Consider the following 15,013-nt stretch of genomic DNA (forward strand, 5'->3'; position numbering starts at 1 on the left):
GCTATTTGTAGAATGTAAGCGTAGAGCAACACGAATGAAACAACGTATACATCTTACTAAACGCGATAAGAATGTGTATTGTATGTATCATATCTTTAAGAATGCAGTCTAATTGAAAGACTAGAGAGTTCTGTGCGAATCTATAGTGGGTTTAAAGTCGTGCGGAAATATAGAGATAGCATTTGAAAGAATCAAGTCGCGTTGAATGACCTTTTGTTATCTCATTTTATATGTAATGAGTGAAAATCTACCCGCAGTCCAATATTCCCACAATATTATTGGAATGGGAATACGCTCCTTGTAACGATTAAGGATTTATATAATTGTGGAATCTTTGCCAACTCTCTTGCTCATGAATTCGAAATAATCGATAGACATATCTGAATAGTTTTATACTTTTTGAAAATAATCACGGGCTACGACATTTGTTCGATAAATTTTGATGAGAAGTCTAATAAATTCTTCTCGTCTCTTTAAATAAAAAAAATTTCTAATGAATTTTTCTACAATGATTTCTGCTGTCAGGGAAGAAATGTTCAGAACGATAAGAAGATTGGTTGTGAAAAATTGCCTTGAATGAAGAAAATTTATGGTAAATTTTTTTACATAACGTTATTGTAGGAAAAAATTTTTACCGAAAAGGAACGTTCAAAATAATAAAAGCGTTGATTTTGTAAAGGAAATCAACAATAAATAGTAAGAATAGATGATAAGTGTAGATTAATGCGAAAACATACCTCAAATTATTTAAATTGTGCATTTACCCTATTATACTTATTGCACGGAATGAAATTAACTGCTAACAAATTTCGCTCGAGTCAGACAAATTTGATTTCGTCCCACACGCAATCAGTTTTTCACGACATACACGTCTATCGAACAGTTCTGAGAAAGAGAACGGCGGAACATATCTGATATAACAAAATTTTGTAGTACAATACTTAAATACTTATTTCTTTAGAAGGTACTAAATTAGAATTATGTTCGCAAAAAAATTGCATAATAAATATTACTTTCCGACAAGATCTTGAATCAGTTATCTTAAAATCATAAAAAATTTAACAAGTGTTTTCACTTGTATATTTTCTCTATAAGGCTTCAGTCTAGTTTAATAATACGAGTATTTGCTAAATAACTACGTCCTAAATTCTTTTTAATCTAATATGCAGAAATGTAGTTTTCGGACAATTTACTGTTTATAAATATAAATTGTTCCAAAATTACAAGGATATCAGATTTTCATAAAATTCGTGTAATTACAGATGAAAATACACAACGATAAAATTCCATTTATTCGAAATATCTCCATTTATTGGGAAGTAAACAGTTCAGATAATTGGAGTTCACGCACACGATGGATCCCCTCAACAGCAAACCACGTGTCATAACCCTCGACACCCGATGAGAATTCGACAATAGACCAAAGACGATGTCGCCAACTGGACGATAGGCTATGCCCTCTCGACCACGTGCGGAACGCCAACAACTGTTGGACAGTCACAGGATTGGACAGAAACAGATTCCTATTCCACAGGAAGCTATGACGAAACCACGCCCCCTAAGGTGGATAGTATCAACAATACAACAATTCCTAGCAAGAACTCAGTCAGATACCTGGGCATGACCCTGGACAGGAGACTAACACGGAAAAACCACATCACAGACAAAACGAAGCAATTGAAGGACAAACTAAAAAAATTCTATTGGCTCACGGGCCGACGCTCCAAACTAAACATACAGAATAAAATTACCCTCTACAAGACCTTAATAAAACCTGTCTGAACCTACGGAATCCAACTATGGGGAACAGCAAGTAACTCCAACATTGAAATACTTCAACGCTTCCAATCGAAAACGCTAAGATCCCTAATAGATGCACCTTGGTATGTTACCAACGAAACAATACATCGCGACCTCAAAATACCCACAATCAAAGAGGAAATAGCAAAATATAGCGACAGATATAGCAAAAGAGTCAACAAACACCGAAACCCCCTAATCACTGGACTACTTGATACGTCGGACCAGATCCGCAGGCTGAAGAGACACTACCCGCTAGACCTAAACGCTAGATTCAATTAGTTATTTAAATTAAGTAATATTTACTTATTTATAATACTTACTTAAAAATTATACTTATCTATAATAAGTATTAACTTATTATAAATAATTAGCCATGTCACTGCGCCACGCCAGAAAAAATTACTGAAAATTCTCAATGCGAGAATTGATTGTAAATTTCAATAAATATAAATAAAAAGGTGGACAGTTATAATATAAGCAGCAGACGCTTCAAGAGAAAAAAGACTCTCCCGCCAACGTCTAAACTCTGCTACTCACGTTTCATACTTTTCCGTTTATACCAAACAGTTAAAATAAACATACCAAACCCAAGCTTACTAGAAATCTCTAACCCCTTGCCATACCATTTAACTCGGAAGAATCCGAGCCTAAACGTTGCGCCCGAATGGTTGGCAAAGAAACCGAAGCTGTGGAGACAGACTGTCGGAAATTGAAACATAAAATCGTGCGGCTGAATGAAAGGTAGCCGAGTCCGTGGGATTGACGCGATCGTGCTCTTATGGAGTTCAAACGAATTTGAACCAAAAGCTTTTAACAAATGTTTTAATTAGTACATATGATTACAGCAAATCTTGTAGCAAATAAGTATTAATGCTATAATTAATCAATAGCGGAATACAAATAATTTGAAGCATATCCAGGACAGTAATATCTGAATTGAAATTAATTTTCTGACTATGTCATAATCACCGGACCTAAAAATGCAAAACAAAATATAAATAAACAATTTAGTTATACGAAGCCATAAATAACTATTTTATTGAGAAATACTCACAAATCTAAAAATTAATAATCCTGAATGATATGGTACTTTAGAAAACATTCCAGTAAATGCAAAGCTACCTTACATTTTGCGCACTCCAAGGTCGTTTCGCTTCGTTTTTTCTGTTTGTAACAAACTTTACACATTCCAGTTGGGTGTTTCTTTTTAGGCGTTCTATCAATATGCTTCGCGAAATGGCCCCAATATTGTGCTTGTAATCGTAATGATGTTGTACTTTCTGCGAATTTCCCACGTTTTGTATAATCAGTTAGTTGTATATGTTTTAAAATTGCCTCAGCTATATCTATTTTATACTTCACATACGATTGTTTTCCTTGATTATTTAATTGTTTTTTCATAATATATGTATTGAATAGAGCCATGTCAGACATGTAAAAAAATAGTTCTTTTTTAGCCCTTGTGCAATTTCTTCATAATGGGGAAATACGCCAGCGTTTGGTCATTGAGATCGATCGCTTTTCGGAAGCGATTCTAATAATTCAAAATGGACAGTTTGTGAAGAATCTAGCAAAACACTACCAAGAATGAAATTCATAGTGGGCGAAAAATCTACAGGGCCGCAAGTATCCTCAAATGGTAAACAATTGTCAGATTTTTTGAAGATATTTTTTGCCGATAAGCTAATAAACCAAATAGCAACTGAAAGAAACAATTGCGCTCCAAAACTGATAGGGGCGAGGACACTGCCATCGCATTCAATTTGGCATAAACCAAGGTTGCATTTTGATGAATGCTTTATAAATTATCATACAAAATTACAGAAATTAATACTACAAAATCATATTTTCAAAGATATACCTTAGACACAATGAGAGAAGAGAGCAAGTGAGTGTTTCGTCCAAGATCTGCTAGTGTGGACTCTACAGTAAGGCTCTCACCTAACAGACCTATACCTTAGACACAATGATTTTCAAAGATATAAATATAGATTAATTATTAGAATATACTAATATTTTTATACGTTAACATTTTAACATGAAAATTGGACTACGAACCTGACTCGTGATATTCAGGTTTAGCTCAAAATTAGATCACGAGCCTGACTCGCGATATTCAGGTTTAGCTCAAAATTTTCATCACGAGTCAGACTCGTAAAAGTATGGCAAGGGGTTAATCTACCTCCACCTTGAGCGTCAATATCGTTCAAGGTTCGCCACCTAAAGCGAACAGTTGCAACCAGACTGATCGCCACCTAGTTGATAGGTCGCAATATACATACACACACACACGCACAATAATTTCGTAAATTCAGACAAGCGGATTAGATCGGCCGGAGTTAGTTTAATTCAGCACAAATTGAAAATTCATTTCTATAATTGGTATATCGATCCAGATGATTCTCGCGTTAATAAAAAATTTTCATTTGGAAATAACTTACATCCTACATATTGATTACTATTTAAGACGTTTGTTATTCAGGGTGGTTGGTAACTGGTGGTACAAGCGGAAAGGGGGTGATTCTATGCGGAAAAAGAAGTCGAAAATATAGAATAAAAATTTTTTTTTTTTTTAATTTTTTCATCGAGACAACGATCTACAGTGAGATCCGTTATAACGAGACGTGATAAAGTGCACGCGTACCGAGCGAAAATTCAAAGTCGATTTTCTCGAAAACAAAGCCTCAAACGAAAAATTTTTATTCTATATTTTCGACTTCTTTTTTCGCGTAGAATCACCCCCTTTCCGCTTGTACCATCAGTTACCAACCACCCTGTATAACCTGCTTTTAATGTCTTTTGGTTTAATGACTTTTAACGTGTTTTCGTTCAATGGCTCTTAACGAGTCCTTATCGTATGAAAAGTATTTTTTACTTAAATGCAGGTAGATTATTTCACTGTTATAATACGAAACTCGAAAAAATTTAGAAAACGCAGCCGTATACACAATGTATTGTATCTACTCGGTCTCTCGCTGGTTTTCTCCGCACTCTGTCGCACCATGAAAAACCCGTGCAAGAATCTCAAATAGCCTCCCGTCCCTCGTACTTTGCTCATTTTTTCCCCTTCCACGAAACGCTCATTAGAACACACGACGACAGACAATTCTATTTCTTGCTCCCGTTTCACAAACATGGAGTTCGTAATTATATACAAAAGAAAGACATACAAAAATTTTCGAATACTTGTCACAGATCATTTTTATAGATGTACATATTATATGGAATAAAAAACTTTTTGAAATTTGAAGTTATCGTACATAAAAAGCATTATCCCAATTTCTTTTCTCGAGTTCAGCGATTTTCAGTTATTAACTTTTTTGATATTTACAAACATATTTTCAATAAATATTAAAACTAAAAATTAAAAAATAATTACCTTCTTGTGGCTTTAATAACTTCGTCCCTGAAGACGTCCAGGCTTAAGATTAGTATCTTATACATTGCTTCAAACGAAAATCAGCGGAACGAAAGAATTCGGCAATGCTGAACGTAGAATATGTTACATTTGCAAAAATATCTTTTTTATCTTTTCTTTAACCGAAACCACATCCAATTGGAAATATCGCAAAACAGACGCTCGAGATATTTCGTTTGTAGCGTAAATGAAACTGCGTCACGAGATTTCTCGTCCGTGGATATGAGAGGATTAATTAGATCATAAAAGATACTAAAGACAAACGTTATATCCTTCTCGGAGCAATGTTTACCCTCCCCGTTTTATTTGTTTTACGATAAAGGGGATCAAGGGGATATTTTTGTATTGTGTAGATGACGACGAATACTTACATAAAAGAATGTGAGATTTTTAAGATTTCAACGTGAAGATATTTCAGGGATTCAGAAAGCGTGGTAGAACCTCGAGCGTGTAATCAGCGTTTCATGTACGTTTTCACGATTAGAAGACAAGTGACGTTAAATGATTCATAAGCAATCGTTCGAACTACCTTACGGGCAATCGATAAGTCGAATAAAAAGGAATTTCCAGAAGAGTATATTTTTAGATCGATGGATGCCACAACCTTGGTTGTATAAAAGTTGATCTAAAAATAAGTGACCAATGCTTGCGGCTTATTTACTAATGGAAAATCCGTTCATCGACGTGTAACGGTTTACGCGCAAGTACCGTTTTAAAAAAAGGCCCGCCACCGTATTATTTCTCCTTTTGGCGAGAAGCCGCGGGAATAAGTTTTAATAGAATTTATACATAGTTTTTACAACTTTACGATTTACAAAGTAGTCTTAATAAATCTTTCCTTTCCACATAGTACATTGAATTGCAACTTTGCGTGAGTATAAAATTCCAAATAGCTTCCTCGATACTTTACTGTCGCATTTCGCATGAAACCAGTGTCCTAATTACTTACGAACGGAAGTGTATGTACACGTGTAATAATTGATCGTGTCTAAATCTGGCGGAGAAACGCAAAAGGAAAGTGATTTTCTCCGATTTAAACTGGATTGGATGGAAGAAATCCCGTTTTAGACGCAGCAAGGTCATATTGATTACGAATGATTTTAATCTGTAATAGTAAACTGTGTGTTATACGAAGAATGTAGGAAACAAGTACTACACGGTTTTAATGGTAACGTATAGGATTATTCTGTTTTCAACGTTGCTTAATACATCAAACACCATACAGTGAAATATCTCGTAAAAGTTGCACAAACGCAATATCATTTGAAGATTTAAATAAAGTAACTTATTGTTTTATCGAGATAAAAGAATGTACTGGAATAGTAGACACAGGAGTTTAGAAAACTGCAATTATAGTAATAAATGCTTCAATTTCCTTAAACTTTGTTAGATTGCAGGAAAAGGACGAATGAAGAAATAGTAACTGGAGAAGTACTTATTAACCCTTTGCACTCCTACGTCGAGTGTGACTCGATTTTTATCTCAGGAGCTCCTTTGTCGAGTTTCACTCGACATTCTTTCAGTCCCACTTATTTTTGTGAAATGTGCGAAAGAAAACCAGGATTGCATCCTGGAAATTATTTTAAGATATATCATACACTTAAAAATTCCAAAATACAACAATAGTGTGAATAAACTGGTATTTAAATGAATTTGTTTCTTCCTTTATTTATTTAAATTGTCTTATTTTTTAATTAAAGTAAGTTTCAAATAAAACAATTAAAAGCGTTGGCAGCTGCTGGTAACGAAATTGAAATAAAATTCGTAATGCAAAGGGTTAAGCATTTATCGTTGGCATTCTCTTTACAAGGGACCATCTCTAAGTTTTCCATTAAACAGTATTCCGATAACATCTTTCGTTCTATTAGTTCGTGTTCTGATAACCAAGAGTCTACTCTGTAATTCCCTAAAAATGCCAAAGTTAATCCCATTTCTACTATACCACGTCAAAGCACATCCGGTTCTGGAAAATTTCCATAACGCGCGAGCTATCTTTCTAGAGCAGTCAAATTTTCGTGGAAATTGATGCTATGGCTCGCCGCATGCATATTTTATCGCAATTATTTGCTCGTTTCTTAACTGCTTGGAAATAAATCATTCCACGAGAAACGCAAACACTTCGATGGAACTTGGCAAGTTACGTAACCGGACGAAGCCAGAGAGGAACTCTCGCGTTTTCCTTATCGAAAAAATTATTTATGTCGCGATATCAGGTGGGCTTGCTAAAAATATTATCGCTTTGCAATGCGGAACGAATCGATCCAACGTCAACGAACCACGTGATAGACCATACCGAAACCACGATGCACCTTTTCCTGTCTATATTGGGCGTTATCAACATCATATCGAATTATATACAGATTTAATCAAAACCTGTACAACACGTATGTAGCGACTAATTTGAACGTAGAACACATGTTCTTTTCTCTTACGTGAGTTACTAAACTGGAAGTCAAGTACAGGTATTATCGTGAAAAGCTGTTACGAGCTGGTCTTAAGAACGTTCGGAGAACAGTATTTTTAATGCATCATTGTAAGTTTAAGTTAGTGTCTTTTTTATTTGAAGTGTATCAGTGACTTCATTACTCAAAGTATTTTAAAGACGATTGATCTCAGAATATTGCGAAACATTAAATATATGCGTAAAGCGAAATATTTTTCAAAATATAATATTTACAGACAGAGTGCAAATAAATTCGTTTATAATCCACGATCAGACTTGTGGAGAAGTTTCAAGAAAACGAGTAACATCGAGGACAGACTATGTAGCTTGAAAGCAGTCAGTGTTAATTTCCAACCTGGTGTACTAAATATGATGCACTGACGATCGATATATGTATTAAGAGAATATACTAACAGTCTTATGTAAAACTATACGTGCAAATGCGAGGCCAGAATATTGGGTTCATTTGCAAGGAAAGTCAAATGAGTGATGAACTATGCAGTAGAAAGTTTGAGACAACATACTAGGTTGGCTTTGCAATGCAAATTTTGTATGTTTCTAGAGTAAGTAAACTATAGAGTTGTGTTCCTTTTTCCAACTGCAAAGGGTTATATTTATCTAGATGAATTATGCACTGCATTTTTCTCATCTTTTTTATACAATAAATAAAAATATTTATTTTGAACGTTATTTGTAATATAGCTTCTGGGTCCTCTCGCACAATAATTCATTAGGAAAGGATAATCAAATAACTTGAAATTTGTACAATTTATTTCTGACATTTCATTCGTTTTGTTACCAAACTTATATCTGTTACATAAGAATATATGTATATTAGTACTTTTTGAGACTTGTAAAATTTCGCTAATAATATTAGTTCAATTGTTCAAGAGTCCTCCGAGAGTAAATTCACTTCTAAATTTCTTCACGGATAGAAATATGAATTCATGTTTTTCTAGACACAATTAAGGAAAGGAAATCTGAATAGAACTTTTTTTCTAAATATTATTCTAAATATTTGAATATTTCCCATATCCTTCCATATAATATACATTCTGGCATATTCAAATTTTTCATAAATTCATAAACATCCGCAGCCTTCTAGGAAAATTACGTTATTACAATGCATCAGACTTCCAATATGCTGATGATCGTAAACGTTAAACGATCATCGTCAGAAATAAATGAAAAAGGATAACATCAGACTTACCCATTGACGACGGAAGAGGATTCATCAATGTTCGATGGTCCCGACACCTGGACTTTGGGCAAGTTGTAGATATCCACCTGTCCTTGTCCATACCCATGCCCATGACTATGCTGCTGTTGCTGTTGTTGTTGTTGTTGCTGTTGGGTATGAGCCGTCGAATGTTCATCGCTGTCGCTACTCTGCGGAGGCTCAGATCCTACTCCTCCACGAGGTCTGAAAAAAAACAATATCTTCGAAATATTAAATTGGTCTATGATCATTATCTTAAATATCGTTAATTAATACATTGTCGGTCTCCCTCCGAATTCCTTGTCAAAAATGCTCTTTTTTTATCCAACGACCACTGCATGATATCTGAAATTTATACGACACTGGTCGCAAACAACGGATTTGATTACACAGCGACGCAAATCCAACTCATCGATAAATTAATTTAATTCGGCAGTCGATAATCGTGACTTCTCGCATAGTTATTGCGATTTTCAATATTTATTAAGTTGCTCCGAAGGAATTAGTATAAGATTATTATTGGATTTAGCAAATTTTATCTTTAACGATTTTTAGAAAGTTTTTGTTTGAAATTTGTGGAAGTAACGTATAACAATCTAATGTTTCGTTGCTTTGAGATCGAAAATAGAATAAATATTGCAGTTTAAAATACACCAAAATAGACAGGAAATAGAATAATAAGAGCTTATATTAGATGCAACAACGGGAAATGATCCACATACGTCAACGATGACATGTTTAACCTTACAGAGACGACGCGCACTAAGGCTCGTTTTTTTCTAAGTGACGTAAATTTCAAGTTAATAGGGCACAAGGTAAAAAGAAAGAAAGTTTCTTTCTTATTTGTAACATGAAAAATCGATTCCATTTAATAGAGTCATAATTGGCGAATATAAAAATGAGTCTGTGATTTAGTAACTTTCGTGACGTCTAGAAATACATAGTTGGCCAAAATACCGTTATGGGACACGGGACTTAATGGGTGACACGAGAAACGAGTTTAAAAAAGTCACACCTGCGATGAGTGTTATCGTAGCTAGCAGTCCAGTAGAGGGGCGCCACTGTCCCACGTTACACGGCTACACAGTCACATACAAAAACTGACTTAAAATTAGGTCTTCTCCCACGACTCACGAATAGTCGCTTCAATTACTCCAGACTTCCTATCCACTCCTTCCGGTCTTCATGCTACATAACAACAAAGACCTTGACAACTTTTCGTGGAGACGTTCGAACGTCAATACGGTTGCAGCATCATTTTTCTCTGAGAAGCTGCTCGGCAGATCAATGAAACTTTTATCGGATGACATATAAATACTTTTTCTCTCGCAAGTCCTCTTCCTCCTGTTGTTTTCCTCTTGTATTCGGAAACTAACCACCGACAGATTCGAACCACCTTTCGAAGAATCTTTCTTCTAACACGATGCACCAACTTCCTTTATCTCGACACAATTTGGGTATTTTGAAAATAGGCAAAACTCGTTTAGTTTGTTCTCGATCAAAGTGCAAGGGTATACAACGTGGACTACGTGATTCCAACAAAAGTTTGCGGTGAAAATACAGCAATGCGGTGTGCCGAACGTGCTGCAGTCCGCGCTCGTGCGACTCCTCGCTACTAGACGAGGCTTTCGCGGATGTACGCCAATGGTACAGCACCATTGGATGTACGTGAACGCACACTCAGCTGTTTCGGCGCGTCTGCGCCAGTCCTGCCAGCTATTGACCGAACACCACGCTGCTGGTTGTATAGCTATATAGACGAGTTGATTTGTAAACGTGTGTACACGTGGGAATGTATGCGATCTAACTGAAACGATGGGATCGCATCGCTGCACACACCGCTATCTCGGGAAAACGGCCGATAGAGGGACCGCGGTATCGGTCAGCTGATCGCGAATGTTGTTTCCCGGACTAACCCAATCTATTTCCGTCTCTCTTTATTGCGTGGTGACCGCAATAGCGCGAGTGAAACAGAGCGATACACGTGCACAGTCTTAGGCTGATACGAGTTTACGGTGGACGTTTAATTGCCTCATGGATTGATGAAATAAGAATAATTTCCTCATTAAGCAACTACCGGTGTGCATCGCGATGACTGACAGGAGCGTAGCGGAAGAATCGTGGGTCCAGCGTGAATGAAAATTTTTGATTCTGTCGTAGGGTTGTCTACAAATTGGATCGAAATTTTTTTATGACTGTGATCCTGAATTTTCAATTTGTATAAAATATTTGTATCGTCGATGAGCTAGAAACTTTTCATTCAATAAAACGAAATATATTCGACGATGAAATGCAAGATGCAAATTCGAGATTCTATATGAACGATTTGTAGAATACACAGAACAAAAATGACCATATGTAGAAATAACGCATGATAATTAAAAAGGATATGTAATTTTAAAATTAATCAGCAATTAGTTAACATGTTTGGGTGTCAAAACAAGTAATTTGAGACATTTTGGAAAATGCAAGGATATTGAGCCTGGTTCAGGTCCGTACGACGTCAACTCAGATTCCTTGTGCAAAAAATATTTGTCCTAATCTTTAATATCTTATATTAAGTTTTATTTGCATAACGATTGTTACTGAACAAAAAGCAACGACGTTATAATATCATAATCTTAATCAAACACTGTAACCAATCCAGATTTAATGAAATACTTTGGTAGCCTAAAATTCAGAGGACCTCTACACGATACATACAGCCCTAAATACTAACACATCAACGACTGTCGCTGTTTAATGCCTTAATTTATGATCTCACTATGTTATTTTCACTTATTATACCGCTATCCTAACCATATCCGACTCTATGTTTTTAATCACAATATTCGATTCTCAAAAAAATGTTATCTGCACAAAATTCACTGGACGGGAGGTCCTATATCCTCCTATATCTAAAGTAACACACCCTATGCACCACTCAATGGTCAGCCTCTCGCAACAAAATGCGCAGTATTCCTATCCCAGACGAGAGATAGAGAACGCGGAGACGATTGCGTTTGCGGAAATCGCTATCTCTACCACGAATGTATCCGGAGGGATCCACTGAACCGTTACTAGTCCACACACGATAGATCAGAGAGACTTACGTGGGCATTGACACGGCGGGACAGCCAAGCTGCAGAAGATTTCTGGCGAGGTATTCCGGCGCAGGTGCGTCGATCGCAGGTGCGGAGTGCCTGGCGGGCCGAACTGGTATGGTATCTCCTTTATCTGTGGTCCATGTCATGGACACCGATGATTTTCCATCGTTCGACGACACGTACAATTGATTACTGTTGACGGTACTTGAGTTCGATGATTTTGCCAATCTGAGGGACGTAGTTCGCCGAAACGTTCCTAGTTCGCTGTCTGAAAAAAGTTCCTTGAGATATTTATATAAACACTAAAAAAGAAATCAAATTTGCATTCATAAAAGAACTAAATTATATCTTCTTATATTCTGAGAGTTTGTCTTAAATCAAGTATCACGATTATGTTGATTAAGTGTGAAATAAATGTGAAAATGTAAATAAACAAATGAAAGATAAATGCAAGTGTATAAAGCAAATTAAAAATATAAAGGAAAACACAAAAATATAAATAAAATAAAATGAATATATGTATATAAATAAATTAAAAAGTAAATAAATAAAAAGCTAAAGATATGCTGTTCCATATGTTTATCGATTTAATAAGGCGAATAACAAACTGAGTAGAAGTGTTTAGGTTACTAGGTTAGCTTTATGTTAATTTCACAATTCTCGACATAACTATGGATGATATTCATTTCGATTTCTATGAAGTATGTGAAATTGAATGCACATGATCTGTATAAAGTAATTTAAAGATGATTAATTTGAATGAGTTGTTTCGTACAAAGGAATAAATACTGTGAATAACATATATACTATAATATATACTATATATAATACTATGAATGTTATAATAATTATATATTCTTCTATGAATTCTTATGTTCCTATCGAATATATATTTTTACAATTAAAGATAAGACATTTTGTACATACCATAACCTTATTTGAAAACAAAACATGTGTTCGATAAAAGCATTAACATATAAAGGATTACTTCGGAAAGAAAATTTCTATAGTCATAATATTTGTACACTTGAAAAACAAAGTTTACTTTTGAAACACATTTTCATTTTATTAAAAGTTATTTCGTTAGTGCTATCTAACCAAAATCTTATTATCGAAATTACAGTTATCGGAAACACTTGTTAAAATAACCGATATTATGCGAAAAATACACAGAAACACTCCTCAAAAATAATTATTTATTGCTCGAACAATGGAAGACTCGGAATTGCCCAACTTCAATGTTAAAAACAAATTCAACTACCGTCGAAAGTGGAAACGATAAAGATGCAAAATGTAGTCCATAGTCCAAGCTCCAAGCGACATTCAACTACATGTGATGGACATTTATAAATACAGATGACACATCACAACACTCTTACTTTCATTCCTTTTATGAACAGTAACGTTTTTCACCTGAGAATCCTCGTGTTGACATTGTTATCAGGTACATACGTTCCTTTTCACCGAAAGACTAATAGACGATAAAATCAACTGAATATATCGATGAACGACAAAGTGTAAAATCGCGATCGAGTTATGCGAAACGAAAGGTCCACCGAATGAGCTGAGAAGCAAATGATGTTTAAGAAACAGGTGTTATTAGCAAAGACGCGTTTCTTGCCTATTCTTGGCGGCACTGCTTTAATTCGTTTAAAACCCTATTGCATCACGTCAACCTTAGCATTAGTGTACTATATCTTCGGTTTCTCATAAGTTACGTGAGCGTATTACAGACATGCTTCTGTAATCAAATCAACGCCATCCATCCGTTCGTGCATATTCAGGCTTACCTCGTATCTGATCAATTCCCAGAGCGTTAAAAAATAACCTTGATGGTCGATGCAGTGAAACACGAAATATAATATACAAAGACGCTGCACGAATTTCGTAAAGAAATCGCCCAGAAGTCGAATACGACGAAATGAGAAGATTAACGCTCGTCTGTATTAACATCTTTCGTGGCCGAAGTATTTTGGAAGAAGCATCTAAAGGAGAAAGCTTATGTTAAAGAAACTTTGAGAAATGAAATAAAATAAAATAAAATTTTTTTTAATAAAAATATATATAAATAAACATATACGATTATTTTGACATTTTTTAGGATGTATTCGTATGTAATTGAATATTTCTTTATAAACTAATAGATTCGCCTTTTATCTTAATATTTATGTTAATATCATATATTATTTGCAAAGAAGTATTACACAAAAGTTATCAACTCTAATTTTATGAAACTTATCATATGAAAAACAAAGAAAGATCTAAAACCTATATATATATTTTCATTGTCTTTCATACAATTAATTTTACAAAATAAAATAAGATACCTTTATATCTATAAAATCTTTATCATATCTATAAAATGATAAAATATCTTCAAATCTAATCGTTTCCAGATACAAGTATTTCAATATCTTCCCATAAACAATAAAAAGTGCATCGATTAGTTTATAAAAAAAAATATACAGCCTTATTTAAGAGAAAATCGATGGACTCGAAGATGAAAAAAAATGACTTTGGAGGATAATATCACGAGTCACAACGTATGACAAAATACATTAAAAACAAAAGAAGATGATTAAAGAAATAGGATAGACATATACAAAATTTAGAAAGTACATATTCATTTTTTAAGAGTTCGAAATTATTTTATGGATCTCTAGACAGATGTACATCTCCCTAAATCGAAAAAGATAAGAATCCTTTTGTTGCTAATTTTATACCGATTTTACTTATATCATACATATAGCATGAGTCGTATTAAAAGTCACTAATCTTTTGCTCATGGAAAATACTGAAATTATATAACAACGTATGAAAAACAACTTTGTAAGCCTCTGACTAACAACTAAAAATTCGAATGTCTCACTTAGGTACAAGGACAATCAGGCTTTTTGGCAATAAGCCGCGCATTCTTCCCGGGATTGCCGCATTTCCCTGAACATATTTGCGACACGTATGAGTTCGTGTATCTTCCTTGATTCACAATTATTTCCGGAATTGCACACATCTGGGAATTCCATAGTAATGTAATCACATTAAAC

The 15,013-nt window shown here is 34.7% G+C and overlaps 2 protein-coding genes across 4 annotated transcripts in view; both read right to left on the reverse strand.

The window, feature by feature from the left end:
* Window positions 1-15,013, reverse strand: part of LOC138187271 (GRAM domain-containing protein 2B) — a 79,285-nt gene that overhangs the window by 59,026 nt on the left and 5,246 nt on the right. The window contains exons 2-4 of one of the 3 annotated variants that reach the window (XM_069127878.1): window positions 13,760-13,954; window positions 11,976-12,237; window positions 8,875-9,087 (exon numbers count right to left, since the gene is read on the reverse strand). In XM_069127878.1, the coding sequence (XP_068983979.1) occupies window positions 8,875-9,087; window positions 11,976-12,237; window positions 13,760-13,954 (670 nt within the window). Of the gene's footprint in view, window positions 1-8,874; window positions 9,088-11,975; window positions 12,238-13,382; window positions 13,631-13,759; window positions 13,955-15,013 lie in introns of those variants that run through there. The other 2 variants (XM_069127894.1, XM_069127884.1) reach the window with 2 other exon arrangements.
* Window positions 1-15,013, reverse strand: part of LOC138187287 (U3 small nucleolar RNA-associated protein 15 homolog) — a 51,390-nt gene that overhangs the window by 22,109 nt on the left and 14,268 nt on the right. The window lies entirely within an intron of this gene.

This window comes from Bombus flavifrons, chromosome 2 (assembly GCF_040668555.2).
Source record: "Bombus flavifrons isolate JBK064 chromosome 2, iyBomFlav1_principal, whole genome shotgun sequence".
NCBI classification, from domain to species: Eukaryota; Metazoa; Arthropoda; class Insecta; order Hymenoptera; family Apidae; genus Bombus; species Bombus flavifrons.